We start from the raw sequence: 27357 nt of genomic DNA on the forward strand, positions 1-27357 counted from the left end.
AATGAGATGGCACCTTGCTCCATAAGACTTTTAAATTATTCTAATTCAAACCCAACCCTTTCTTAAAAGATTAAAGATAGAGTTACTGTATGATCCAGCAATTCCACTCCTAGGTATATATTCAAAGAAATGAAAGCATGGCTCAAATACTTGTGTATGAATATTCACTGTAGAATTACTCACAAATGCCAAAAGGTGGAAATGGTCCAAGTGTCCATCAAAAGATAAATGGATAAACAAAATGTGGTATAGCCATACAATGGAATATTACTCAGCATTGAAAGGGAATGAAATTCTGACATAAGCCACAACACGGAAACTTTGAAAACATTAAGTCAGATGCAAAAAAGACACAATACAGGATTCCTTTATATGAGGGCTATCCCCCATCTAAAGTACCCAGGGCCATGAGTTACTTTTGTGGCTGATTGAATGTCTTGATCAACCTGAAGAAGCTTTAACTTCTGTGGAACCAGAACTGGCCACAAAGTTCCCCAGTGCTGACTGCAAAACCCACATCCTGCTTAGCTACTACTTTAGTGTTGGGGGAGGAGTTTTACAGGTTTACAACTTATTTCGCTAGGAACTTTATCACGTAATTTGTCTCCCCAAGACCTTCATAAGTAGTTTGCTACTTAAATTTTACAGACTAAAATTCTGCATATGAAAGTTACCTTCCTTGGATTATCTGAAGTCTATAAATTAAAAAAACTGGAGAGTAAAACATACTGTTAAATATGACACTCACAAAGTATGACCTGCAACTGACTGATAGGCGTTGTGAACACCAAAGGAGGCTGCAGGAAGAAGTTCAAGAAAAGCAAATACAAGATTTATAGTTAGGAAGTGTCCTAACAGAGATATTATAGAGAGGTAAGGCAGGCAAGCTCGAGGGGAAAAGTGTACCAGCAACGTGAGCAAGAGCTCCACTGTGGACAGTGGACAGGAGAGCCAGACTGACTGCTGGAGAACACAGCAGGTGCAATCATTTGGGCCCTTCCCCTGCACCCCCCTCCAAAGGAACACCCCTGGCAGGGACCCTATATGCAGAAATGAAGTATCAAAGTTAGTACAGTGCCTGTCACAGCAGATATTCAACTAACACCTATTTCTATTTGCTCTCATATTGAAGTTGTTGAGAAAACATTTACTTCTAGCCCTGTTTTCTGAAACAGTCATTCCACTTAAGGTATAATAACCCAAAAAGTCATATATACAAGTCATATAGATATGACTTACTATATATTTATGCATATATAGTAACATAGTTATAAAACACAGACAAGATAAAATAATGAATGTAGTTAGAAAAAATACCCACAGAAGCAATTTTTCTAAAAACAGAAAAATTTTTCTATATTACAGAATGGGCTTCATTTTGCATTTACTAGGCACCCATTATCACTTAATTTGGTTTTATTAGGAGAAAGCAGAGTAATCTTTCTGTCCCTGGGTAAATCTGACGTGAAAATAATTGACAAAGTAGGTCAGAATGCCACAGAATGCTGAGTTCTGAACATGATGTATCATATTAGGTTACAAATCCTGACAGGCAAAAATGAGAGGATCTTTTGAAAGCCTCTGAAATTCATTAGGGCAATCCCAAATTGTTTAGTTAAAAGCAGCAGCAAGGAAGGAAATAGCACTTTACGTTACTCTGGCTATCCTGACGTGTCTCAGATTAAAACGGAGGGCCTTATGCTCCCACTCTTTTGCTGGTCCTGGTTTCACGAAAAATATCATCTCCTCTCCCCATACACTCCTGGTATCCTCTGGAATGTGTGCTTTAATCTAAAAGATAAAAAGGGTACTTACAGAGATCAATAAATTGACTAGAAATCTATTGGGAGCTTATGGCCTTTTCCTATTCTGGGTGCAATTTCTCTCCCTGGATCACCTGTTTTTGGTAAAGACAACTCCATTCTTTTTTATCTAGTATATACTAAGCAGAAATCACGTGGCAGTGTAGTGCTGATCAAGTCTTTTCTTGAGTAAAACTGTTAGTTATTTGAAGCTATTTTACAATATATAAACAAAAAGAGAAAAACATTCATTTCTTCAATTCATTAACTATGCTTATTTCTATGACAATGATACATCAGTTTCCCACAGAGAAAAACTGCCATAAAAATTAAAGGTCCAATCGACTATACTCCAGTACAAAATAAAAGGCTAAAAAAAAGGTAAGGTCCAATTTAACATGAATATTATTGAAAAATACATTCGCACAATTTAGAGTAAGGTGAACGATAAATCTGTTTCCATTCCAAAACGATCGCTTTCTAGCAATTTTTAAAATGTTTTCTCACATGAAAATTATCTTTACAGCAAATACTGATTATAGCATAGTATCTTACTGGAGAAATGTGTTTCTTACATGTGTCATTCTCAACCACTTCTTACCTGAAAGTTTTCCTCTTTAAGATTTATATAAATTAATTGACTTCACAAAGGGTAAAGGAACAATGCTAAGAATCCAGAAGAGAAAAATTCAATGAAGACTATTTCATGGCTTCAATCACAATATCAGGATGTTAAAGTCATTTGATATCAAACAAAAGGATTTCTATAAATAAGAAAGACAGTAAACCACTGCCACCAAACAAGTACTCCCTCCGTCTCGCCTCCCGATCCCGAGCTGTCAGAGAGGCAGAAAGGAGAGAGCGGCGGAACACACTCCAGGGTTACGTAAAACACGGAAGGCTGGAGCACGCATGCGGAAGAACACATTTAATTTTAACAAGGCAGACAAATGAGTTTTAAAAGGTGGCGGTGGTTCAGTTGTGCGAGTCTCTTTTAGTTCCGCTTGAAAAAATGGTGTAAGTTTTTCCTCTAACTGCTTCTCAGTCGTTCAATGACAGCAAAACATTAAATCTATGGCGATGCTGGAGTTCTCCCATAGGGACAGAAGGGGTGCAACTTCATGGCCGTTTTTAATCTGCAGGAAGAAAGAGGGAGGAAGAAAGAGAGGGAAAAGAGAGAGGAGAAACAAAAACTAATTTTCCAGGCAGGGAAATACTTATAAAACCTTTTATGTCAAAGTTAGGATTTCACAACGCAACACACTAACGCAAAATCCAGTAGCACCTGTAAGAGTTAAGTAAATGCTGCCATTGCTTAAATGCTTCTTTAAAAACATCTGTAAAAGACTGAAGGAGAAAAAGATAAAGTACATTCTTCAGAGAACAACAAAGGTATTTCAAAATAAAAACTGTATTTTTGTTTTTCTTTTTTTTCAGTTGTTTTTTTGTACAAGAATTCAGTCATCACATCATAACTTATACACAATGGGATCAATCTCTGCTCTCCCTCCCTGCGTCACTTCCAGTCCACATGTTCAGGCTATAGCCCCCCAACATTATTTTCTGATAAATATATTACCACAGTTTGATCTAAATATAGATACATTATATAATATTTGTCTCTGGGAAAAAAATCAAATTTTAATATGCAAACTTTTATTTATATAATACAGAAATGGAGAAAATGACGGTAGGCACACAGCCCAATTATGACTTGTGGATGATGATTTCTAGGTACTCTCCTACTGTAAATGAATGTCTAAAATAGTCTTAATAAGAAGATTTTATTTATATGTGCACTTGTGTCCACCTTATCCCATATACTATACATGTCTAAAGACAATCTGGGAATTTAAAGGTGCAGCCCTCAAGAAATTGTTGAAATCACTAAAAAAAAAAGAAAAAAGTAGACTCTATTGGAAAGGAAAAAACTCACAAAATTTCCAATTTTAAATTTCATATCAGTAGGAAAATATTAAAAATAATTTTCTGTATATACATATGAGTATATGTATATATTGAATTACACACATGTCTCATATATCAATACAATTCAAGTGGAGACATTTTGGTGACTTATTTTCCCATTAAATGACAACTATGTCAAAATTTAAAAATATCTTATTACATCATTAAAATAATTCACTTACCATTTCAATAGCTAATAGTGTTTTTTTTTCTTTAATTTTTTTAACTCTTCATAACTAAATTCCCTGATCCCTAGTGTTAAATCCCCTATTTAAATTAAAATATGGTGCTCTGTACTCAGAAACTGATGGATAAAGTCACATCTACTTCAAAATTCCATCAATCAAATAAATTTTATTACCTGATTTATCAGAGAAATAGCTCTGAGCTTGTGTACCTAAATTATCCTCCCTACAAGAAATAGGTGAGGAAAATACCCTAAAATAGATGGAGGTACATGATATTATAGCACATATAATACATGATGATTAAGTGTCTGATAAAAACTTTTCAGAGACACCTGAAAACTCACTTTAGAAACTAACTTTAGAAACAAACCATTTATTTTTCACTCTAATATAAATTAATATGTATGTATTTACATACATACACATACATATATAAAACAAAATTGTCTGGTGTTGAGTAGCTGTGTGAGTGAAAAAATGGTTACAAATTGATTAATCAGCTTAATTTTGTACTTAACAATTCAATTGTTTGGGGGTACAAACAAAAAGTCAGTGCATTTCTAGACTCCATGGAGTCGATACTCAAGCATACACTTTAAAAAAGAACCCTCCTCAACATCACAAGCATTGTACAGCAAGAATATATGGACTCTGATGCAATTCTTACTCCATAAGCAGACTAGACAGCACTTGACTTACTTTTTAAAATAGCTCCTTAAAAGAAATATATAAAGAAATGCATGTTTGCTAAAAGTCCTTTAAAATTACATCAAAACAACATTAAAACCTGTTCACTGAGGAGAGCCCACTGAATTGAATTCCTCTTTTGAAATGCCTAGTTAACAGTTTAGAATATTGCCTTGTGAGGATTGACTAGAGATGTGGTTGGTGTGAAGACCCAGACAGAGTAAACGGCTCCAATCCCAATAGTCCTCTGATTGGCTGCTTGATGGAAATGGATCGCCTTTAAAATAGCTATACACCTTAAAATGATCTATAATAAACAGTTCCCCAACAACCATTAGTATTTGTAAATTGAAATGCATTAATCATTCAGAAAAGATTTCTTGCAAAATATATAAATAAATGTAACTGCATATTCTGTAAATATACTTAACATTGCTAGACCAGACCGTCAGTGACGGGCTGCTATGTTTCAGTACTGTGTGTCAAATTTATTAGAAATTTAAAAAGAAAAATTTTGGAGGGACTCAGCTGCCTTCATTAGTTGGCTTTAAAATGTGTAATAAAATGGGAGACAGTATCTTTTCATAAATACATGGAATCAATATGGAAAAGTAAAACTATACAGCAGACAAGATTAGAGAACACCAGAGTGTATCAGAGCGGCCACCAGAGTGAAATATCTTCCAGTATAAAAAAAGGGAAGAACTCTATACACCCAGTTATAGTATGTTTCAATTAAAGATGCAGCTCTCTTTCACTCCTGGCAAGAATTAATTGGTAATGGCGCTGCCTTTGGCAGTGCAAAAATATCCTGAGAAATTATTCAGATTACAACAAAAGACAGGGCTTTCATCACTAAGTTTTTGCACAAAACACAGCTTTAGATATCATAAATAAATTAATTTAAAAAGCAGATAACCTTCACTGTGTTGAACACAAAAAGGGGGATGTGACCCAGACATTTGTTAATTCTCCCATTGGCTAATATCAGAAAAAAAGATTGCATTCAGTGTCTATTTATAACTTTCTAGTTAACTATGGCCAATAATATACACGGAGGTAATTTGTAGTTCAAGTTTTTCATCTCTTTTTTTTTTCCCCAACTAGCTACAAGCTGAATTCTAAAATTTACACTGAAATATACAATTCCAATTTTCAAAAGATCCTCCTCGTGGAGAAGAGATATTCAAATTTTTTTTGTGCAATCTTGATGCGGAGCCCAAACAATCCTATGAAGAGAGACAGTATCTTTTTTAATCAATTGGCACTGAAATTTAACTTTCCTTAGCTGCGTTCTAGTAGCTTGGCCAAGTTATCTCGTAATTCTGTTAGTTCAAAGATTTTTCCATCAAGGATTTCTAACAGGGTCTTCAGGTTATTGCGAAAAGCTTCTTGTTCATTCTGACTTTTCTCCAGACGTTGCTCTAGGTCAGACAGTTGTCCCTCCAGGTCTTTGTTCCGAATTTCTACTTCCTTTAGAAACAAAAGTGTGATATATATATGTGTGTGTCAGTTGAAGATTTAAGAAACAATATAACTTTTATTATTAGAATACTGTGATAAGTCCATGCACTTTGATAATCAGGATGGGCTTCTGAATCTCAACACAATGTAAGGAGGTTTTCAGATTGTGCCATCAAAGAAATCCATGTAGTTTTACTGACTGGCTGCTCATGAATCCATCTATCCCTGAGCACAAATTTCCTCCTGCCTGCTTCATGAACGTTAGTCTAGGTACTTCAAATACCAAGGTAGGGCTGCTGACCCATTTTGTGGATTGGGTATGTCTCATTTCTATTTGTGCCCACCTCCTTCTCCTCACACACAACCGTTAGCAATCTCAAGTGAAAGCAGGCAGAAAAAAAAGACAAATTAATCTTTTCTCTTTCTTGGCAATGCTGGAGAAAGATGACTCTCTCAAATAAGTTTTAGGATTCTCTGAATATGTTAATTATGCTTCATTTCACCTCAGTATCAAATGAATGTGTATGGTAAAGAACATAGCTCACCTGTTAAAAACTGTATTGAATACCTGTACATGTAACAGAATTAGACAAAAGCGATTCCAGTATACTGAGGATTAAGGGAAGAAAACAATGCCAAAAGGAAAGCCAAAAGTTCATGACAACAAAAATTTTTTAAACTTTAAAAACAAATGCCAGAATTCCTGGCGTACTTACAAATGATTTATAAGTTACTATATACTATATCTGAAGGATAGTAGATTTTTAAACAATTACTTAAAGCATCTAGTACCTGTTAAATGAAAATAACAGAATCTGAAGCAGGGCACTAACCACAGGGAGGCAAAGCTGTGAGTGTGAAGGTGAATGACGGGAACGAAAGTGCACACAGAAAACAGGAAACCCTCTGGTTGTTGGGACTACGTACACTTCTTTCCAAAATCCACTCATCCTACAATGCCTGCAAAATTAAACTTCTAAGAAAAATAACTGGAAAACTTATTTGAATACATATAGGAAAGGAACCATTGAGTTAGCATTCCCAGCACAAAGAAACATTCACATGTTCAGCCAAGGGCAAGCCTCAAGCAAAGACACCACAGATAAGTCGCAAGAGCCTGGGAAAATATAAAAAAGGAATAGTGCAGCTATCACGACTTCTAAAGAAAGAACTTAGAGATTTCTAGTCTAAAGTATTTATTATTAGATGTTAACCAGGTTTCTAATCTTTTCCCTTCAAACCACCTACAAGGTGAAGATAAGAAAACTGACAGCTGATTCTGAAACCAATAAGATATTTATAAATTCAGAAGCCCAGTTCATGAAGTCTCAACCATAGGGGAGTAAGCAGACCCTGGGATCAAATGTAAGAATTCCACAGCACGCTCTCTGACCTGCTCAAACAAGAAGCTTAAGATTAGAATGTTTCCAACTGTAAAAATAGACCAAATGTCATTCACGAGAAAACACCCACTTTACCAGGCATCGCCCAGTTTGCCCTCTAAAGCCATCCTTAAAAAGTGAAAGGCTTCTTTGTTCTCCTTGCCAATCAATGAAACAGCCAAACATTTTCAGTGGAAACAAGCAAAACACCCAACTCCCCCAGCTATTAAAACTGCACTGTTCTTTTCCAGGAGTCTTGTGCTCTAAGCCATTTCTCCGATTGAAGGAATTTCACCAGGCCTATAACAAAAGGGATCCAATATGATGCTGTTGGTGCTGTGGTCTATTCTGAGGCAGAGAATAAGATCCCAGAGGAAGAACAGACAATGTAAGATCAGGATGAAGCAACCTGGTTGGTGGCATGTCCCAGTTCTATCTTCTGTCTATACTTTCCAGCCCTTCTTCGTAACTTTCACTCCCCCTCGCAACTCATTCTTCTGCTTATTATGATTTTTGTGCTCCTATTTCCCTTTCTTCTTTAACTGATATGTGAGTATGTGTCAGGGCACCAAGATAAAGCACTGATAAAACACTGAGGCCAGAACTTGCTAAATCCCTTTGAGTGCTTTTGAAGGCAATAACTCAAAGTATAAAATGCTAGTGGACAGAAGGTCATGCTCAGTATTTGTTAGATATGGAGCCTACAACACTTGAGTGATTAAAAAATTAAACAATTATTACCGCCATCAATGGGACCAGGTCAGGTTCATTTTCTGTAAATTTGAATCATGCATCATTTAATCTAAGTAAAAGCTACAAAATTTGTCTTTATTGATATCTGATTCACATCTTAAACTCTTACTAGATATATTACTGTCCAGTTAGATTATTAAGCTTCACAGAGATCAAACATGATCATACACAGATCATCAAAACAAGTATTAATAATTTAACAGAAAAATGACTAGAAGACACACATATTTTGAAGAAGAGTTACTCAACAATTATTTACTGAGATGTCTTCTAAGTAACTAGGCTCTGAGAATGAAAGTCTCTCAGTCGTGTCTGACTCTTTGTGACCCCATGGACTGTAGCCCACCAGGCTCCTCTGTCCATGGGATACTCCGGGCAAGAGTACTGGAGTGGGTTGCCATTTCCTGCTCCAGGGGATCTTCCCAATCCAGGGATCAAACCTAGCATTGCAGGCAGACTCTTTACCAACTGAGCCACCAGGGAAGCCAAGGCTTTGAGAATAAAGTAGTAAATAAACAAAGATGGTCCCTGTTTTAAGTGTGCCTTCTCCAAGGCGGATGCTGGTAAAAAAGAAGCCAACAGAACAGACAGAACAGAGAAACGGAGGAAAGTCCTGTGTGCACTGAACTCTCTCCACCAGCTTTCCAAACTGTAGAAACCATAACAAGAGCAAAGAAAACAACACAAATACCACAAGTTCAACCAGAAGAAAGGGAACCATGCAAATGTGCTGCTAAGTCGCTTCAGTTGTGTCTGACTCTGTGTGACCCCATAGATGGCAGCCCACCAGGCTCCCCCATCCCTGGGATTCTCCAGGCAAGAACACTGGAGTGGGTTGCCATTTCCTTCTCCAATGCAGAAAAGTGAAAAGTGAAGTCACTCTGTCGTGCCCAACTCTTAGCGACCCCATAGACTGCAGCCTACCAGGCTCCTCTGCCCATGGGATTTTCCAGGCAAGAGTACTGGAGCGGGTTGCCATTGCCTTCTCCAACTGCAAATGTACAGTTACCTATAACTAGGAGATATAAGCACCAGCTTCTCGTGGAGATACTTCTCAAGTTCTTACTCTAACTCTTTGCAGAGGGCAAGGCAGGGTTGAGGGGGAAACACAGAAGAGGGAAGAGGAGAATGAAAACCCAAGACTGAACTCTAATAACTCAAAGAAGGAGAAAGGCCACTCAACGTGCCAAGATGCTGGTAGAAAACAAAAAGTCCTGGTGGACCAGAGCAGCCTCCACGAGGCAGCCTCAGTGTACACAGGGCCTGAGGAGGCAACCTGGAGAGGCAGGGTTTCTGAGGAGAGAGAGTAAAAGCAACAAAAAGGGGACTTCTCTGGCAGTACGGTGGACAGGAAGAAGAAATGAAGTCACTCAGTCGTGTCTGACTCTCTGTGACCCCATGGACTGTAGCCTACCAGGCTCTTCCGTCCATGGGATTCTCCAGGCAAGAGTACTGGAGTGGGGTGCCACTTTCTTCTCCAGGGGATCTTCCCGACCCAGGGATGAAACCCAGGTCTCCCGCAGACGCTTTAACCTCCGAGCCACCAGGTGGACAGGAATCTGCCTGCCTCAATTCCTGGTCTGGGAAGATTCCACCGAGAAGCCCCTGCACCAGAGCTGCTGAGCCTGTGCTCTGCAGCCAGCGAGCTGTACATCCTGAGCCATGTGCCACAGTTACTGAGCCCACGTGCTGAGCACCTGTGCCCAACAGCAGAGGAGCCCTTGCTCACCACGACTTGAGAAAGCCTGTGCACAGCAGGGAAGACTCAGATCACCACAAGTTCAAAAAATAAGAGACTCTTAAAAAAATAAGAAGAGAAAGAGACCCCGGGGGATAGCTACTCATAAAATAAAAGGTCCTTCCACTGGGAAATTCATTTAGAAAGTCCAAAAATAATAACATGAGCAAAGGTATACCAGGCAGGCATTGTGACAGCCATAGAAAGAGCAGCAAAGAAAGACACCTTCAGTGCTAAAAGCCATAACACAATGAAGATACAACAATTATGTTTATGTACCAAGAAACAAGTAGCCATCTTTATAAAGTAGAAACTACAGGAGCTGTAAGGATACATAGAAAAAAATACACTGATAAGAGTTTTTAATATGCTCCTCTCAATATATGACAGATCAAGAGGAACAAAAAAATGGTAAGGATATAGAAGGCTTAAATTACAAAATCAATAAAGAGCATTCACAAGTTGATCATATGCTAGATTACATTTAAAAAGTGGTAAATTATGTAAAGCAGAAATTATATACACAAACCCTTGTAATCACAATGCAGTAAAACTAAGTCATAAAATTAAAAGACCCTTCCACCAGGATAATAAAACATGTTCCTTTAAACATTTCCAGCATGAAAGGGAAGACCAAATTACAGAATTTCAAGACATAATGACAATGAAAATACTGTCATAATTTATGGGACAAATTAAAGCAATGATCAGAGGAAATCTATAGTTTTAAACACAAATAAAAATGAAAACAAAGGAATTAAATTCCCCTTTCAAAATGCTAGAAAAAAAATTAAAAAGTAAATCAAAGCAGGAATAATAAACAGAGGACTAAAAATTCATTAGGTAAAAGACAGAAAAATAGTAACACTGATTAATAAGTCAGAATTTCATTTTTCAAAAAACCTAAAACAGACATGACAGTGAAAATGTTAGTTGCTCAGTCGTGTCCGACTCTTTCTGACCCCACGGACTGCAGCCCCCCAGGCTCCTCTGTCCATCTAATTCTTCAGGCAAGAATACTGGAGTGGGTTGCTATTTCCTTCTCCAGGGGATCTTTTTGACCCAGGGATTGAACCCAGGTCTCCCGCATTGCAGGCAGACTCTTAACCAATTGAGCCACCAGGGAAGTCTAAAATAGACATACTATTACTAAACTTAAGAAAGACAAGGATAAAGAACTATATAAAATAAGAAAGTATAAGAGTTTCCATTGAATATCTGAAAACGCAGATGAAAAACTTACACAGGCCAATATCTGCAGAAGAAATAGAGGGTAATCAAGGAATTTAAAAAGCTCCAGGCCCAGACAGTTTCAAATGGGGGTTCTATTAAACTTTCAAAGACTAGATACTTCCAATATGACATAAATTATTCCAGAGCATAAGAAAATAAAGAAAGCTTCCAAATTATCTTATGAAGCTAGTATAACCTTGAAACCTAAATCGTATAAATTCAGCCCCCACCTGAAAAAGGAAAATTACAGACCAATATTATAAATGAATACCATATAAAAACTATAAATAACAGGGAACTAAAATAAATAACAGGGAACTAAAATCTGACACCACATTAAGAAAATGATATACCACAGCTACGTGGTATTTATTTTAGGAATGCAAATGTGGTTCAGTTTTAGAAAATTCATTAAAAAAATAAACCATATTAATGGATCTGGGGGAAAAATTATGATTATCTCCACTGGTACTAAAAAAGCTATTAACAAAAGTCAACTCTTTCTTGGTAGAAAATAGGAATAAGAAAATAGGAATCAAGAAAATAGGAATAAGCCACTCTCATAATATGATACTGGTAAAGCCAGCATTTCAACTAACGGAAAAGTATTAGAAACATTTCCACTAAAATCAGGACAAGATAAGTCTGTCACCTCCACTATTAACACTGTACTGGTATTTTTAACAGAGGTAACTCAACAAGAAAAATCAACAGAGCCCTAAGAACTAGAAAAAAAGAAGCAAAATTATCCCTATTTGCAGATTATTTGTTAGTGAATAGATGAAATAAATGACAAAACTAGTTCAAACGATAAAATAATTTAGTATGGTAGCAGGATATAAAATTAGCAAACAGAATTCAAAAACTTTCATATACATTGATTTTATAAACAATAATCAAAAGATACAATGGTAGAGAAAACCTAATTTTCAATAGTATATATGAAGATAAAATAATTACAAAGAATCAAGAAACACTCCAAATTCACAGGATGAAAGTCTTAAAATGTTCCTGAAAAACACAAAAGTAGACATGAACAAGTAAGAAGACATCCTCTGTTCTTGGATAGGATGGAAACCTCATGAAGATATCACTTCTGCTAAACCAGCATTCTAAATTTTAAGCAATACCAATGATATTTTTTTTACAGAGCTAAGTGTTTTGTCGACACTAAGATTGGTACTAAAATACATATGGAAAAAACATGTTAAGAATACATTTAGAAAAATGATGAAAAAGAAAAGCTATGAGGGCTGGTTGACCTTATTCAATATTAAAATATACTGTAAAGCCTCTACGAGCAAAGCAGTGAGGTACTAGGATGCAGGAATAGATATGAGTGACTTAGCAGGACAGAAGAGAACGTCCAGATATAGACCAAGATGCACATGGAAGTTGAATATCTTAAATCTCTGGGAAAAGAGGATAAAGTTTTAAATAAATGGTAAAGAAATAACAAGACAGACATTTGAAAAAGGATAAACTTAGATCCGTATCTCACACCACACACAAAGGACAAACCCCAAGGGAATCAGAGATCTAAGTGTAAAAAATGAAACCACAGAAGTACTAAAAGGAAATATGGATGGATTCCTATATGGTCTGAGTGTGGAACAGAGTCAGAGCAATAACCAGGATTTCACACTCCAGGAATGGAAGCGGTCAATTTTCATTCCAATCCCAAAGAAGGGCAATGCCAAAGAATGTGCAAATTATCGCACAATTGGCTCATTTCACAGGCTAGCAACATAATGCTCAAAATTTTTGAAGTTAGACTTCAACAGTACATGAATGAGAACTTCCAGATGTACAAGCTAGATTCAAAAAAGGCAAAGGAACCAAATATTAAATTGCCAACATCTGTTGGATCATAGAAAAAGCAAAAGAATGCAAAAATAAATCTGCTTCATTTAACTATGCTAAAGCCTTTGACTGTGTGGATCACAACAAACTATGGAAAATTCTTAACGAGATGAGAATACCAGACCACCTTAAATGCCTCCAGAGAAACCTGTATGCAGGTCAAGAAGCAGCAGTTAGAACCGGATATGGAACAACGGACTGGTTCAAAATTGGGAAAGGAGTACGTCAAGGGTGTATACTGTCACTCTGCTTATTTAACTTATATGCAGAGTACATCATGTGAAATGCCAGGCTGGATAAATCACAAGATGGAATCAAGATTGTTGGGACAAATATCAACAACCTCAGATATGTAGATGACATCACCTTTATGGCAGAAAGTGAAGAGGAACTAAAGAGCCTCTTGATGAAAGTGAAAGAGGAGTGAAAAAGTTGGCTTAAAACTCAACATTCAAAAAACTAAGATCGTGGCATCCGGTCCCATCACTTCATGCTAAATAGAGGGGGAAATAATGGGAACAAGTGACAGATTTTATTTTCTTGGGCTCCAAAATCACTGCAAACAGTGACTGCAGTCAGGAAATTAAAAGACACTTCCTCCTTGGAAGAAAAGCTATGACAAACCTAGACAGCATATTAAAAAGAAGAGATACCATTTTGCTGACAAAGGTCCGTATAGTCAAAGCCATAATTTTTCCAGTAGTCATGTATGGATGTGAAGGTTGGACCATAAAGAAGGCTGAGTGCCGAAGAATTGATGCTTTTGAACTGTGGTTCTGGAGATGACTCTTGAGAGTCCCTTGGACTCAAGGAGATCAAACCAGTCAATTCTAAAGGAAATCCACCCTGAATATTCATTGGAAGGACTGATCCTGAAGCTGAAGCTCCAATACTTTGGCCACCTGATGTGAAGAGCCGACTCACTGGAGAAGACTCTGATGCTGGGAAAGATTGAGGGCAGGAGGAGAAGGGGACGACAGAGGATGAGATGGTTGGATGGCATCACCAACTCAATGGATATGTTGTTGTTGTTGTTCAGGCATATCCAACTCTTTGCAACCCCATGGACGCAGCACGCCAGGCTTCCCTGTCCTTCACTAACTCCTGGAGATTGTTCAAACTCATGTCCATTGAGTCAAGCTAATGACTCAGCTCTTTGCATCAGGTGGCCAAAGTATTGAAGCTTCAGCTTCAGCATCAGTCCTTCCAGTGAATTTTCAGGACTGATCTCCTTTAGAATTGACTGGTTGGATCTCCTTGTAGTCCAAGGGACTCTCAAGAATCTTCTCCAACATCACAGTTCAAAAGCATCAATTCTTCGATGCTCAGTCTTCTTTATGGTCCAACTCTCACATCTATACATGACTAATGGGAAAACCATAGCTTTGACTACTTGGATCTTTGACAGCAAAGTAATGTCTCTGCTTTTTAATATGCTATCTAGGTCTGTCACAGTTTTTCTTCCAAGGAGCAAACATCTTTTAATTTCATGGCTGCAGTCATCATCTGCAGTGATTTTGGAGCTCAAGACAATAAAATCGGTCATGTTTGCATTGTTTCCCCATCTATTTGCCATGAAGTGATGGGACCAGATGCCATGATCTTTATTTTTTCAATGTTGGGTTTTAAGCCAGCTTTTCAACTCTTCTTTTTCACCTTCATTAAGAGACTGTTTAGTTCCTCTTCACTTTCTGCCATAAGGGTGCTGTCATCTATATATCTGAGGTTATTGATATTTCTCCCAACAATCTTGATTCCGTCTTGTGGTTCATCCAGCCAGGCATTTCCCATGATGAACTTTGCATATAAGTTAAATAAGCAGGGTGACAATATACAGCCTTGATGTACTCTTTGCCTAATTTTGAACCAGTCCGTTGTTCCATGTCCAGTTCTAACTGCTGCTTCTTGATCTGCCTACAGGTTTCTCCGGAGGCATTTAAGGTGGCCTGGTATTCTCATCTCTTTAAGAATGTTCCACAGTCTATTGTGATCCACGCAGTCAAAGGCTTTAGCATAGGCAATGAAGCAGTAGTGTTTTTCTGGAATTCTCTTTCTTTTTCTATGACCCAACAGATGTTGGCAATTTGATCTCTGGTTCCTGTGCCTTTTCTAAATCCACCTTGAATTAAGAGTAGACTCCAGGAGACAGTGAAGGACAGGGAAGCCTGGTGTACTGTAGTACAGGGGGTTGCAAAGTGCTGGACACGACTTAGCAACTGAGCAACAGCAACAGAGCAATGAAAGAAAAAGAATGATATATTTGACACTACATAAAACACCACCACTATCTCAAGCAAAGTCAGAAAACACTGACAAACTGGGAGGAAATATTTGTAACATATAATTGCAGATATATAAAGAACTCTAGAAAAATTTTCAAAGAAGGATCAAAATTCTATAGAGAAAAGGGCTAAAGACTTGAATACACAATCTATACAGGTACAAAAAGATACTGAAATGGCCTCTAAGCTTATGAAAGATGTTTAATCTCACTCATAACATGAGATACACCAATTAAAACTATCATTTCTCACCTAACATATATTGCCAAAAGATAAGAAGTCTGAGAACACATTTTGTCGATGAGGCTGTGAGAAATGGGCACACACGTGATGATACGAGGGAAAACTAGCAACACCCATTATGGAGAAGAATATGACAGTATGACCTTCTCACTTGGAAATCTTGCTTCTAAGCATCTACCCTATAGATCACCTCCAACAATAACAAAATACCTATGTACAAGATTACGCACTATAGTACTCTCAGAATACTGGAGACAACCTATATATCCATATAAAGGAGTATGTTGGAAAAAAACCATCGCACATACCAATGAAGTAGTATACAGCCAAACAAAGAATGAACAAGATCTCTATGAACTGACAGAGTGATTTCCAGGACATACCTTAGATTAAAAAAAAAAAGTGTGTAAGAGTTAGGAGTGACTAGAGTATATTACCATTTATGTAAGAAAAAAGGGGAGGGAATAAAAAAACAGACTTATCTGTTCATTTGCGTAAAAAGAAACACAGAAAGAGTAAGTCAGATAATGAGACTGGTTACCCACAGGGGCAGATGGGAATGGGGCTAGACTGGAGTGGACAAGATGACACTTCTTGAAAGATATCTTTCTGAATAGTGCTGACTTTTAGAACCATGTTTCATACGTTCAGTGTCTGTACACTAAAGCACTTCAGTTGCGTCTGGCTCTTTGTGACCGTATGGCCTGTAGCCCGCCAGGCTCCTCTGTCCATGGGATCCTCCAGGCGAGAATACTGGAGTGGGTTTCCAGTATTTTCTTCTGCAGGGGATCTTCCTAACCGAGGGATTGAACCTGTGTCCCTTACAACTCCTATCTTGGCAGGTGCATTCTTTACCACTAGCGCCACTTGGGAAGCCCCAAATGCTCAGTAAATGCATACAAATACAACACAAAGAAGAATGGGGAAGAACTAAAATGGAATATAATAAGATACAGATGAACATAAATGTACTTTACATGAATAACCAATTGAAGAGGGGGAGTGAAAGAATCTAATTAACTTTTGAACACAAGTTAAAAACAAAAAGAATACTCATCTAGTCAGTAGGGCTGTGTTTTTGTTGTTTTGACAGTGGTATGAACTAGAAACTACTTTCTTAAGCAAAAGAGCTTCCCTGGTAGCTCAGCTGGTAAAGAATCTGCCTGCAATGCAAGAGATCCCAGTTCAATTCCTGGGTTGGGAAGATCCCCTGGAGAAGGGATAGGTTACCTACTCCAGTATTCTTGGGCTTCCCTGGTGGCTCAGTTGGTAAAGAATCCACCTGCAATGTGGAGACCTGGATTTGATTCCTGGATTGGGAAGATCCCCTGGAGAAGGGAACAGATACCACTCCAGTATTCTGGCCTGGAGAATTCCATGGACTGTATAGTCCATGGGGTCACAAAGAGTCAGACATGACTTAGCAACTTTCACTTAACTTCTTAAGCAAGCAAGTAAACGTATTATGGTTTCTTAATATTGGGGAACAGAGTTATAAACAGGAAACTGGGGAAGGCTAAAATGAGTTCCATAGTACTGGACTGCAATGGGAGGTACTGATATGCTTTCAGGGTCATTTTTTTTTTCCAATATAGTTATTATAATGGACATAATGTGATATGTGCACATTTCTATCTCTGATAATTAAGAGGGCCTAGACACAATGACTGGAGAAGGCAATGGCACCCCACTCCAGTGGTTTCCACTCCTGGAAAATCCCATGGACAGAGGAGCCCAGTGGGCTGCAGTCCATGGGGTCACTAAAAGTTGGACACGACTGAGTGACTTCCCTTTCACTTTTCACTTTCATGCATTGGAGAAGGAAATGGCAACCCACTCCAGAGTTCTTGCCTGGAGAATCCCAGGGACGGGGGAGCCTGGTGGGCTGCTATCTATGGGGTCGCACAGAGTCAGACATGACTGAAGCGACTTAGCAGCAGCAGCAGCAGACACAATGACATCTCAATAGCAAAAAGTATATTTAATGCCCAGAATCTGGTTTCTAAACACCAAACTTTACTAAAAGAAAATTTTGTCTGAAGAAATAGCTAATTTCAAGGCTGGAACTGAGAAATACAAGATGAACCTAGAATATCTAGTTGAGTTAAAACACGAAGTTCTTTAAAAAATGATAGGGTCACATCCAAAGGACACAGAAGCAGGATTAAAAAGGTTCCCCCTTGCCAAATCTGGGACAATTAAACGTCAAAATAAATAGACATGACAACTAAATGCAACTGTGATCCTGGAATGAATCCTGGACCAGAAAAACAATTTTTAATGTTCTGTTATAAAGAGGACAATTATGAGAATTAGAATAAAGTCTTTAGATAATTTCTTGATTTTGATGGTTATGTAAGAGACTGTTCTATTCTTAGAAAATACACATTGAAGAGGTTGTCATACTAAGTGAAGTCAAATATCATATGATATCGCTTATATCCAGAGTTTTAAAAAAGGGTACAAATGAACTTATTTTCAAAACAGAAACAGAGTCACAGATGTAGAAAACAAACTTATGGTTACCAAAGGGGAAAGGATAAATTGGGAGATTGGGACTGCCATACACACACTACTCTATATAAAAGAGATAGCTAATAAGAAGACTCTTGAGAGTCCCTTGGACTGCAAGGAGATCAAACAAGTCAATCCTAAAGGAAATCAACCCTGAATATTCATTGGAAGGACTGACGTTGAAGCTGAAGCTCCAAAATTCTGGCCACCTGATGCAAAGAGTCGACTCACTGGAAAAGACCCTGACGCCGGGAAAGATTGAAGGAAGGAGGAGAAGGGGACGACGGAGGATGAGATGGTTGGATGGTATCACCGACTCGATGGACATGAATCTGAGCAAACTCTGGGTGTGGGTGATGGACAGGGAGGCCTGGCATGCTGTAGTCCATGGGGACACAAAGAGTTGGACACGACTGAGTGACTGAACAACTGTAAAGCATAGGGAACTCTACTCAATACTCTATAACGACCTCTATGGGAAAAGAATCTAAAAAAGAGTGGATATGTGTGTATGTATACCTGACTCACTTCGCTGCAGGCAGAAACTAACATGAGACTGTAAATCAAATACTTCAATAAAAATTATCTTTAAAAATTATATGCAAGAAAAAGAAAATATACATTAAAGTGTTTAGAGGTAAAGGGATATCATATTTGGAACTTATTCTCAGCCATTTAGAAAAAAAAAAGAATATAGAGAGAATTCTATCATAATCAAACAAAAACGAATATGGCAAAAATGTTAACATCTGGTGACATAGGTGAAAGGTACATTATTCTTGCAACTTTCCCATGTGAAATTACTTCAAAAGAAAAATTTTAAAAATAAATTAAAAAAAATGAGATCACTTCATTCAGTGATAATTGCTACAAGGAAAATAAGACAGGGTAATATCACACAGCAGTGGGTGGTGGGGAGGCCTGCAGAATAGTGCTTAAATAGGGAGATCAGTGAAATGAACATGTAAGCCAAGTCTTAATTACATTAGAAACCAGCCCATTTGAAGATCTGGGGACTTAGAACTCCAGGCAAGGATATGCCATATATTATAAGGTAAAAATGCACTTCGTGCCTTCAAGATACAAAAAGATAACAATAAACATATTGAAAACTTGTAATCAAAAAAAAAAAAAAGGTAATACTAAAAAAAATAATAAGTTCCCCTTGTTCCCTATCAGAAGCAAAAATGAGAGGAGACTAATATCCAGGGGGTATCCTGTTGTTCCAGACATCAGTTTCTCAGCATAAGTAATTTCGAAACATTGACACCAAGTAATTCTTTAGAAGTTCATCTCAAAGAAATAATGAGAAAGGCAAGGTTTATGTAAAAAGATACATTATAACATTATTACAACTAATGTTGAAAACAAATGATCATCCCTGTAAAAATGTTGGAAGAAAATTATGGTACGCCTATGGAGGAGAATACTATATAGCTATACGACATATGCAGCTTATGACATAACATTGTTAGGAAAGCAAGACAAAAACTTGCTATCTACATGTCTCACATAAAGAAAAAGTTATCCACAAAAACACTGAAGAAAGGAAATTCTCAACATTTTGCCTTAGGATGATGTGAGTATGTTTTTTTTTTCTGTTAAGTTACATTTTTCTAAATTTTTTACAATGAGCATATGTTACATTGATATTTAAAGAAAAAACAACTTGCAAACTAAAAAAAAATCATATCAAAACTACTTAAAATTTTTCCAAACTATGTTTTTTATCCAAATTCATAGCTACAATCCAAACCCATGCATTGCAATTTCAAAGTTCCTCTACCGTTTCAGAAACTAATGATCCCAATTTTTTGGACTGAATTTAAGAATGGAGGTTCAAGAGTGATGGAACTTTTGACATGTAGATGCTTAGGTAGGAGGGACTAGGCCATAAAAGAGGAACTTTCTTCAAACTGGAAAAAACATACAGGTTATTTCGGTGGGTTGGCCTTTTAGAATTCACCCTTGGGTTTTCTGAAAGCTTCCCTGTCCTGTTCCAGGTAGGCTGTCTTGATAAGTATTTCTGATATTCAATGAAAAAACAGGTAAGAATTGATAGTCACAATTCTAGGTGCCAGCTGTAAAATTCATTTACTGCTCGATCAATGATGAAACACATTTAGAAGTTTGATATGAATAAATCATTTCTTGGTTTCTCTGAGACAATATAAATGTGTACATAACTGAAAAAAAATTTCCCCAAGAATAGTTAGGGATGGCTTGGATGCCTGCCTGCTGAAACGGTGTGGTAATATAGACAGAATAGAGATTTTGGAATCGAAACAAATCCAGTCTTCACTATTTTCTAGCTAAGTGCCTTAATTAAACTTGTCAACACCTCTGAATTGCTGCTTTTTCTTTGAAAACGGGGATACCACACCTGTTACCGTAAGAGTTAGAGCTAATGTATGCAAGTGCTTGGTGGTGGTGGTGAAGTTGCTAAGTTGCTAAGTGGTGTACAACTCTTGCGACCCCAGGGACTGTAGCCACCAGGCTCCTCTGTCCATGGAGTTTCCCAGGCAAGAATACTGGAGTGGATTGCCATTTCGTTCTCCAGGGATCTTCCCTACCCAAAGATCGAACCTCTGCCTCCTGCACAGGCAGGCAGTCTTCTGCACTGCAGGCGAATTCTTTACCAATGAGCCACCAGGGAAGCCCCATCGTGTAAATGCTTAGCAACCGCCTATATCAAAGCAAGTAATTAAACAATGGGTGCCAAACCAAACCAAAAGAGAAAACCAGCCTGCATTTCCACCATTTGTTCCAGTCCTGATCATATGTTTCTTATTTTAATTCTACACCAAGTTTTTCTCAAGTTTGGCACTCTTGAAACTTGGGGCTGGATAATTCAATGTTCAGTAACAACTTTGGCTTCAACCTGTGTGTATGCTCAGTCGTGTCCAATTCTTTGTGACCCCATGGACTGCAGCCTGCCAGACTCCTCTGTCCATGGAGTTCTCCAGGCGAGAATACTGGAGTGGGTTGCCATTTTCTTCTGCAGAGGATCTTCCTGACCCAGGGACAGAACCCACCTCTCTTGTGTCTCCTGAATTAGCAGGTGGATTCTTTACCACTAGTGCCACCTGGGAAGCCCCACCTACTAGAGATCAGTTCCACCATCTAAGCTGTAAAAATCAAAACCGTCTCCCCACATAGATGTATGCTCCCTGGGGCACAAAACTACTCCTAGTTAAGAACCACTAAACTATACAGACAGTTAAAATACAGAAACAATATTTAATAGGGCAGATCAAAACAAGCAACTTCATTTTCCTAGACTGCTGAAAGTCAGTGATGGGAGAGAGAGGGGAATATTTCATATGAAGAACTTGTTTGTTTCATGAAACGTCTCTACTGTCAGAGTTTGTGCTCATTTAACAGGTAGAACAAGTTAACTTATCTAAGCCTTAGTTTCCTCATATGACGTTACATGGATTAAATGCATAAGTGAAGTGCAGTGTCTGGTACACAGTAAGCACTCAATAAATATTGGTTGTTCTTGTTACAATCTAGGTACTCCTTCCAATCCTAGGTTTCCAGGTCCCACTTACCAATTTTTGTCCCCAATTCCTCACTCTATACATATTTACATTTGTTTCTACTCCAAACCTTGAAGTGGTCCTAACTCTTCTTGAGGCTAGGAGGTATAAGAAAAGCGTCTGGGCTGACAGCAGGAGAGTCTGGCTGTAATTTTGAAAGAAATCTTCCCTAACTATGGCCGACTACCACTGACACAGGACACATGGATGTGAATTAAGAGTCAGGAAGCATGCTATTTATGCAGAGAAAAGTGAGTAAAATTAATCAGAGCAAAGAAAGGCAAAGAAGACTGCCTTGATTTCCCTTGGGGCACAGCTACTGCTGTAGTTCATGTATTAGTTCAGTGTGAAAAAGACGAGCACAATTCCTAAACTATTTGAATATACTCCATTTGAGACATTTTAAGTTCAGGGCACTTTGATGTTAAAAGTAGACATTTCTAAAATAATTTTACTAAAGACAAAGAATTTATAAATGACCATCTATTATGGTAAGCTACTTAGATGAATCAAGTAATTTTTGAAAAGTCAACCATCAGGCATGAATCAGAAGTTCTAAAAAAGCAAAATGACCGAAACCCTTCAAAACTGAGTTGAAGGGAAAAAGTCATTACTATATGAAAGAAAGATGGATGACTTTCTATGCAGAAATGAATAAAAATTTTATTACAGCTCACCTGTAGTTTCTGAGTCAAAGAGTCCCTCTGTTCTTGTAGTTCTCTGGCATTATCAATTTCTTGTTTTAATCTTTCTATTTCCTAGAAAAAGTAGTGCAATATTTTTAACAACAATATTTTAACTATTTCAAGGAAAGACAAGGCCTTATTTTTCCCTGAAATTACTGTCCCAGTCCTTAGAAAAAGGGTGTTTAAAAATTTTCCATTGTACTGATTTCAAGGGATAAATTCATCTTAATGGGTATGCTGTCTAGCACAGAATAATCTGAAGCAAGTCAACTCGGTGGCTTTGGTAAAGCACTGCTTAGAAACAGCAATCTGGACATTTTAAGATTGCTTCAAGCTTTGTGGATATAATTCTTTCCTGAGGTAGTAAATCTTTTGACTGGAAACTAGAAAAAGCAACAGCTTGTAAAATTCATTTAACTCCTAATGGTTTTCTGTTGATTCTATGAATGCAGCTCTCATACAGAAGAAAAGAGGCAGTATCTCAGTCTGACTGCCTCACCATAGTTCATAACAACAGACACAGCGACGGGGAAAATGTGAACAAGCTGAGTGTCACTCAGAAAATTTCATCCTAAAAACACCCCACAACCTTATTGCATAAAATACCCTTAAATCAGATATAGACTCCAATACTGTACCCTTATTTTAGTGAGATTACGGATGAGTGAGAAGTAGCAAATTACCTCTTCCTTCACCTTCAGCGTCTCCTCCAGTTCTTGTATTGTCTGATTTAGTTCTGTCTTATGGGTATGCACTGCATTTGCTTGGCTACTAACACATTCAAGCTCAGTCACCTGAAATCAAATGAGAACATAAACTAAATCGTGACAATTTCACAGGATTTCTTTATGAAGACATACAGTAAGTCCTTCATAGGTGTATAATGAATTTTGAATCAATATGTGAAAATTAACTTGAGAAATATTAAGACAGGGTAGAATGAGCAGAATTGATTCTTTAAAAATATCAATTTAGGACTAAGGAAAAAGACCAAAGAAGATAGCTAGACTTGGTCATGAAAAAGTTAGGAAAACTTAAATTAAGTGATTAATGAGAGTAGAAAACCCCTATAATAAAAGTCTTCTTTAAAAACGTTTTCTGAAAACAAATTCAAAACCAGCCATCTGCCCTCCATCTGTAGCCTTTAAATTAAATATGGGTTCTGAAAACTGGCCTTGCAGAAGTGAGAAAATATTCAAATACACTTCTAAATGTAAAGGAATCTGGAAGAAAAGATATGCTTAAAATACAACTTAAATCACTTGATACTAGAATATCTTCCCATCAGTAGGGTCTCTTTCAGCAAAGGAGAAGAGTTCTCTAGGCAGGACAAATTTCCTGAGGGCCCAGACAGCAGCTTAACTTTCAATGGGCACTTGCTATTTTTTTTAAAGAACAGAGAAGGGCACTGTCTCTAAAAGCTGTGCCATCCAAAATTAGTCAAAACAGACAGAAGTCAATAGAAAAACACACACCTTATCAAAATCCTCTACGTGTCAGGAGCTCACACATTTTGATTGGTTAGAATACAATAAATTGTAGACTATTAAGGAAACAGCAAATCTCTCTCCCTCACATTTTCCAAATGTTGAATTAACACCACATTCTGTCCCTCTCCTCTCATATCATTTTCTTGGTTTCTATTCATGCTCTAATAGCCTTGCACAGACCCTTGTTATACAGGTGTAAACAAAACCAGTGGCCTGCCACTGGACCTAATTATATCCTTTGTCTATTTTTATGTCTTCTGAAAACTGCTAACACCCATCTTTCACTGTGTGACTGCCCCACTAAAAGCCTCTCAACGGCTCATCTTTCTCACAGCATCAAATCTAAACTCTCAGTCCCCCAAAGCTAGCTGCAAACTATGTAAATATCTCATTGCTCAAGACACCTAGTATGTATGAACTTTCAACAAACCATGCTAATATCCATCTTGTTGATTTAACTAGAATGTCTTCTCTTACCTTTGAAAACCATTCAGACTAACCAACCCCCCAATACTCAGCTTAGAATGCCCTTCTCTAGAAAGCCATTTCTAGCTCCTCAGTTCTCAGGCTCTCCTGTCTTCTGGTCCACAATTCTGAACATCTGTTCAAAGATCTTGGGAATTTTTCCCTATTGTATAATATATATTAGTTTTATTTGTGCATTAGGCAATACATTCCTCATGAGCAGTTCCAGTCTTGATAAGGTTGGAGTATTTTTTACTGGATTAACTTTCACCCAGATAACAAAATCATGGGCAAAATGTAAACATCAGCTGTTAGAAGGCCCTGGTGAGTGACCAAATTGGGCAAAAGACCGAAAGGAAGCACCATACTGAGTGAGGCACATATTTACACCTGAAGGTGCTGTGCAGTTCGGCTGCACTGTCTGATTAGACTGCAAGCAAAAATCTGAGCTCTTATTTTTCCAAAGAAGTCTGAGGGGTTGGGGATGCTTTAGAACAATTGAAGCAAATTGAAATTCAGGGAACTATATGAAAAAAAGACCTCTTAAAAAGCATACAGACATCCCTCAAATCTTCGGCTGACTTCTGAAGTACAAGTAGGAATCACAGGGGTTCGGGGGTGTGGGAGAAATGCTGGAAGAATGAAAAAGCGTTAAGGTGTGGTAGTGCTCACCACCGAGAAGACACTTTGAGGTTAGTGTCAACACCAAATTAGGTTTCTTAGCAAGCACTTCAAGCTTCCCACTGAAACCCCAGGAGGATTATGCCTTAGAAATAAAGATTTCCAAGGACTCAAAAAATCCCCTTGAATTAAGAACAAAATGGAAATAAACCAAATACTAAAGCAGAAGTTTATACCTCCACAACTTCAAAGTACAGCCAGCCCTCTATACTCATGGTGGATGGGGAACCTATGGACACAAAGGGATGACTGTATTATGCCACTTGACATAAGGGACTTGAGCACTCATGGATTTTACTTCCTGTGAGGTGGGGCAGGGGGTGGCGCACTAGAGCCAATCCCCATCAGATACCAAGGGGCGGCGACACGCTACCAGCAATTTCACTGCTTGCTCAAACAAAAATGAGCACTGAATATTCAGAGGCAGATAACACAATCTATGGGCTCTATAGCATCATCTCATTTACCATGATCAATATATAATCAAAAATGACATACAAAGAAATAGGAAAACACAACCTGTAGTAAAGATAAAAATCTCTCTATCTATACACATACATATATACAAAAGCTGAGAGAATTTGTTGCCAGTGCACTTGAAGTACAAAAATATCCTAAAGAATTCTACTCAGACTGAAGAGAAATGATACCTGATGGAAATTCAGATCTACAGGAAGGAAAGAAGAGCACTGGAAATTATGTGAGTAAATAAAAATACTTTGTTTCGTAAATTCTTTAAAATTCAATTGACTACTTAAAGCAAAAAACTCTCAGGGTCGGGGAATACATAAAAAGGATAGCTCTTCAATGAATGTTTTTTGGATTATAAGTCAATTATCCTAAAGTTGTTTTTTGTTTTTTGTTTTTAATTGTGGTAAAAAAAACACAATGAAAAACACGGTAAAAATTTATCCTCTTAACCATTTTTAACGTACAGGTCAGTGGTATTTGGACACCCAGGTTCAATCCCTGGGTTGGGAAGATCTGCTGGAGAAAGAAATGGCACCCCACTCCAGTACTCTTGCCTGGAAAATCCCATGGATGGAGGAGCCTGGTAGACTACAGTCCATGGGGTCACAAAGAGTCAGACATGACTCAGCGACTTCACTTTCACTTCGGTAGCATTAAGTATATTCACTGCTGTAAAACAGATCTCCAGAGCTTTTCATATTGCAAGATGGGACACTATCCTCATTAAACAACAACTTCCCTCTTCCCCTCATGAATTAAGTTTAAACTTAGCATACAAAGGTATTTACTCAGGTTCTTACTCTCCCTCCTGTCTCTATTTAACTTCAATCTTACCTCCCCTGTCATCCCGGTCTTATTATACTCCTCAAATTCTGCTCTGATACTAAGCCCATTTCCTAATGTCTATGGAGTTCACTTCTTTAAAATCATTTTTAAAACAGAAGCTAGTGGCATTGGCTTCCTGTTGGGTGAATGCATATACTTTGGATTAAAAAATTCTTTCTAAGAAATTGTTTGGTTTCCTGTTATTAATTTTTCTTTTACTGCCCCATATTTGTAGTATTGCCCCATATTTCTAATTAAAGTTATTATCTTTAACTTTTATAAAGACTTTTCTACCTGTATTTTTCAAATTGTTCTTTAAGAAATAAAGTAAAATAATAAAAGCATTATCATTGCTTCAGTGTAATTACATGTCAGTTCAGTATCTCAATTTTCTCAGGAATTGTATAGAGTCTATATTATTGTTCCTATTTTATAGATAAGAATACGGAGCAGAAAGAGGGGAGTAAGTTACCAAAGGTCAGACAGCAAACAAGTGGCGCAACAGGAGTGTGACATTGGGTGTTTGGACTCCAAAGCTGTCCAAATTCCTTCGTTCTCAGGAAACTGCAGAAAATTGTTTTCTTAACCAATAAACCCACATATAATACAACCCATATATATGTTTTGATAACCAACAAAAATCTCCAGAAGAGGTCCCTGTGCTGACTCTGCATGTAAATTAAGACAATCTGGGGCTGTCAGTCCTCAGGTTAGCAGCCCTGCACTTACCCGCTTGTGCAGCCGCTCTGCTTCCTCCTGATACGCAGCAAGCTGCTGCTTCCATTGTTTCACATTGGCAGTAGACTCCAGCAGGGCTGCAGTGAGTTTGGCATTGTTTCCTTTGAGGGTGGCCAGTTCAGCCTCCCAGTGTTTGCTGATTGCTGAACTAAAGTGAAAGAAAAGAAAATTCCACCCATTACACTGACTGTTGTTACTTTCAAGAGACAGCAGTGCTCAGTCTTAAGATTTGGTTTATAATTCAAAAATGTTTCAAAGACTCCCCCCAAACAATAAAAACACAAATATTTCACTTAAATGCTCCTAGTGAATAAAACCTATCAAATAAATAAATATAAGTAT

At 37.7% G+C, this 27357-nt stretch overlaps 1 protein-coding gene across 2 annotated transcripts in view; it reads right to left on the reverse strand.

Moving 5' to 3' along the window:
• Positions 1 to 4104: 4104 nt before the first annotated feature.
• The window catches only part of HOMER1 (homer scaffold protein 1), a 135047-nt gene continuing 111794 nt past the window's right edge, over positions 4105 to 27357 (reverse strand). For both annotated transcript variants that reach the window (XM_055536661.1, XM_055536660.1), the window contains exons 6-9: positions 27007 to 27163; positions 23029 to 23139; positions 22337 to 22417; positions 4105 to 6118 (exon numbers count right to left, since the gene is read on the reverse strand). In XM_055536661.1, coding sequence (XP_055392636.1) covers positions 5930 to 6118; positions 22337 to 22417; positions 23029 to 23139; positions 27007 to 27163 — 538 coding nt within the window. In that variant the 3' untranslated portion in view covers positions 4105 to 5929. The remainder of the gene's footprint in view (positions 6119 to 22336; positions 22418 to 23028; positions 23140 to 27006; positions 27164 to 27357) is intronic.

The sequence above is a fragment of the Bubalus kerabau genome, chromosome 10, assembly GCF_029407905.1.
Source record: "Bubalus kerabau isolate K-KA32 ecotype Philippines breed swamp buffalo chromosome 10, PCC_UOA_SB_1v2, whole genome shotgun sequence".
NCBI classification, from domain to species: domain Eukaryota; kingdom Metazoa; phylum Chordata; class Mammalia; order Artiodactyla; family Bovidae; genus Bubalus; species Bubalus kerabau.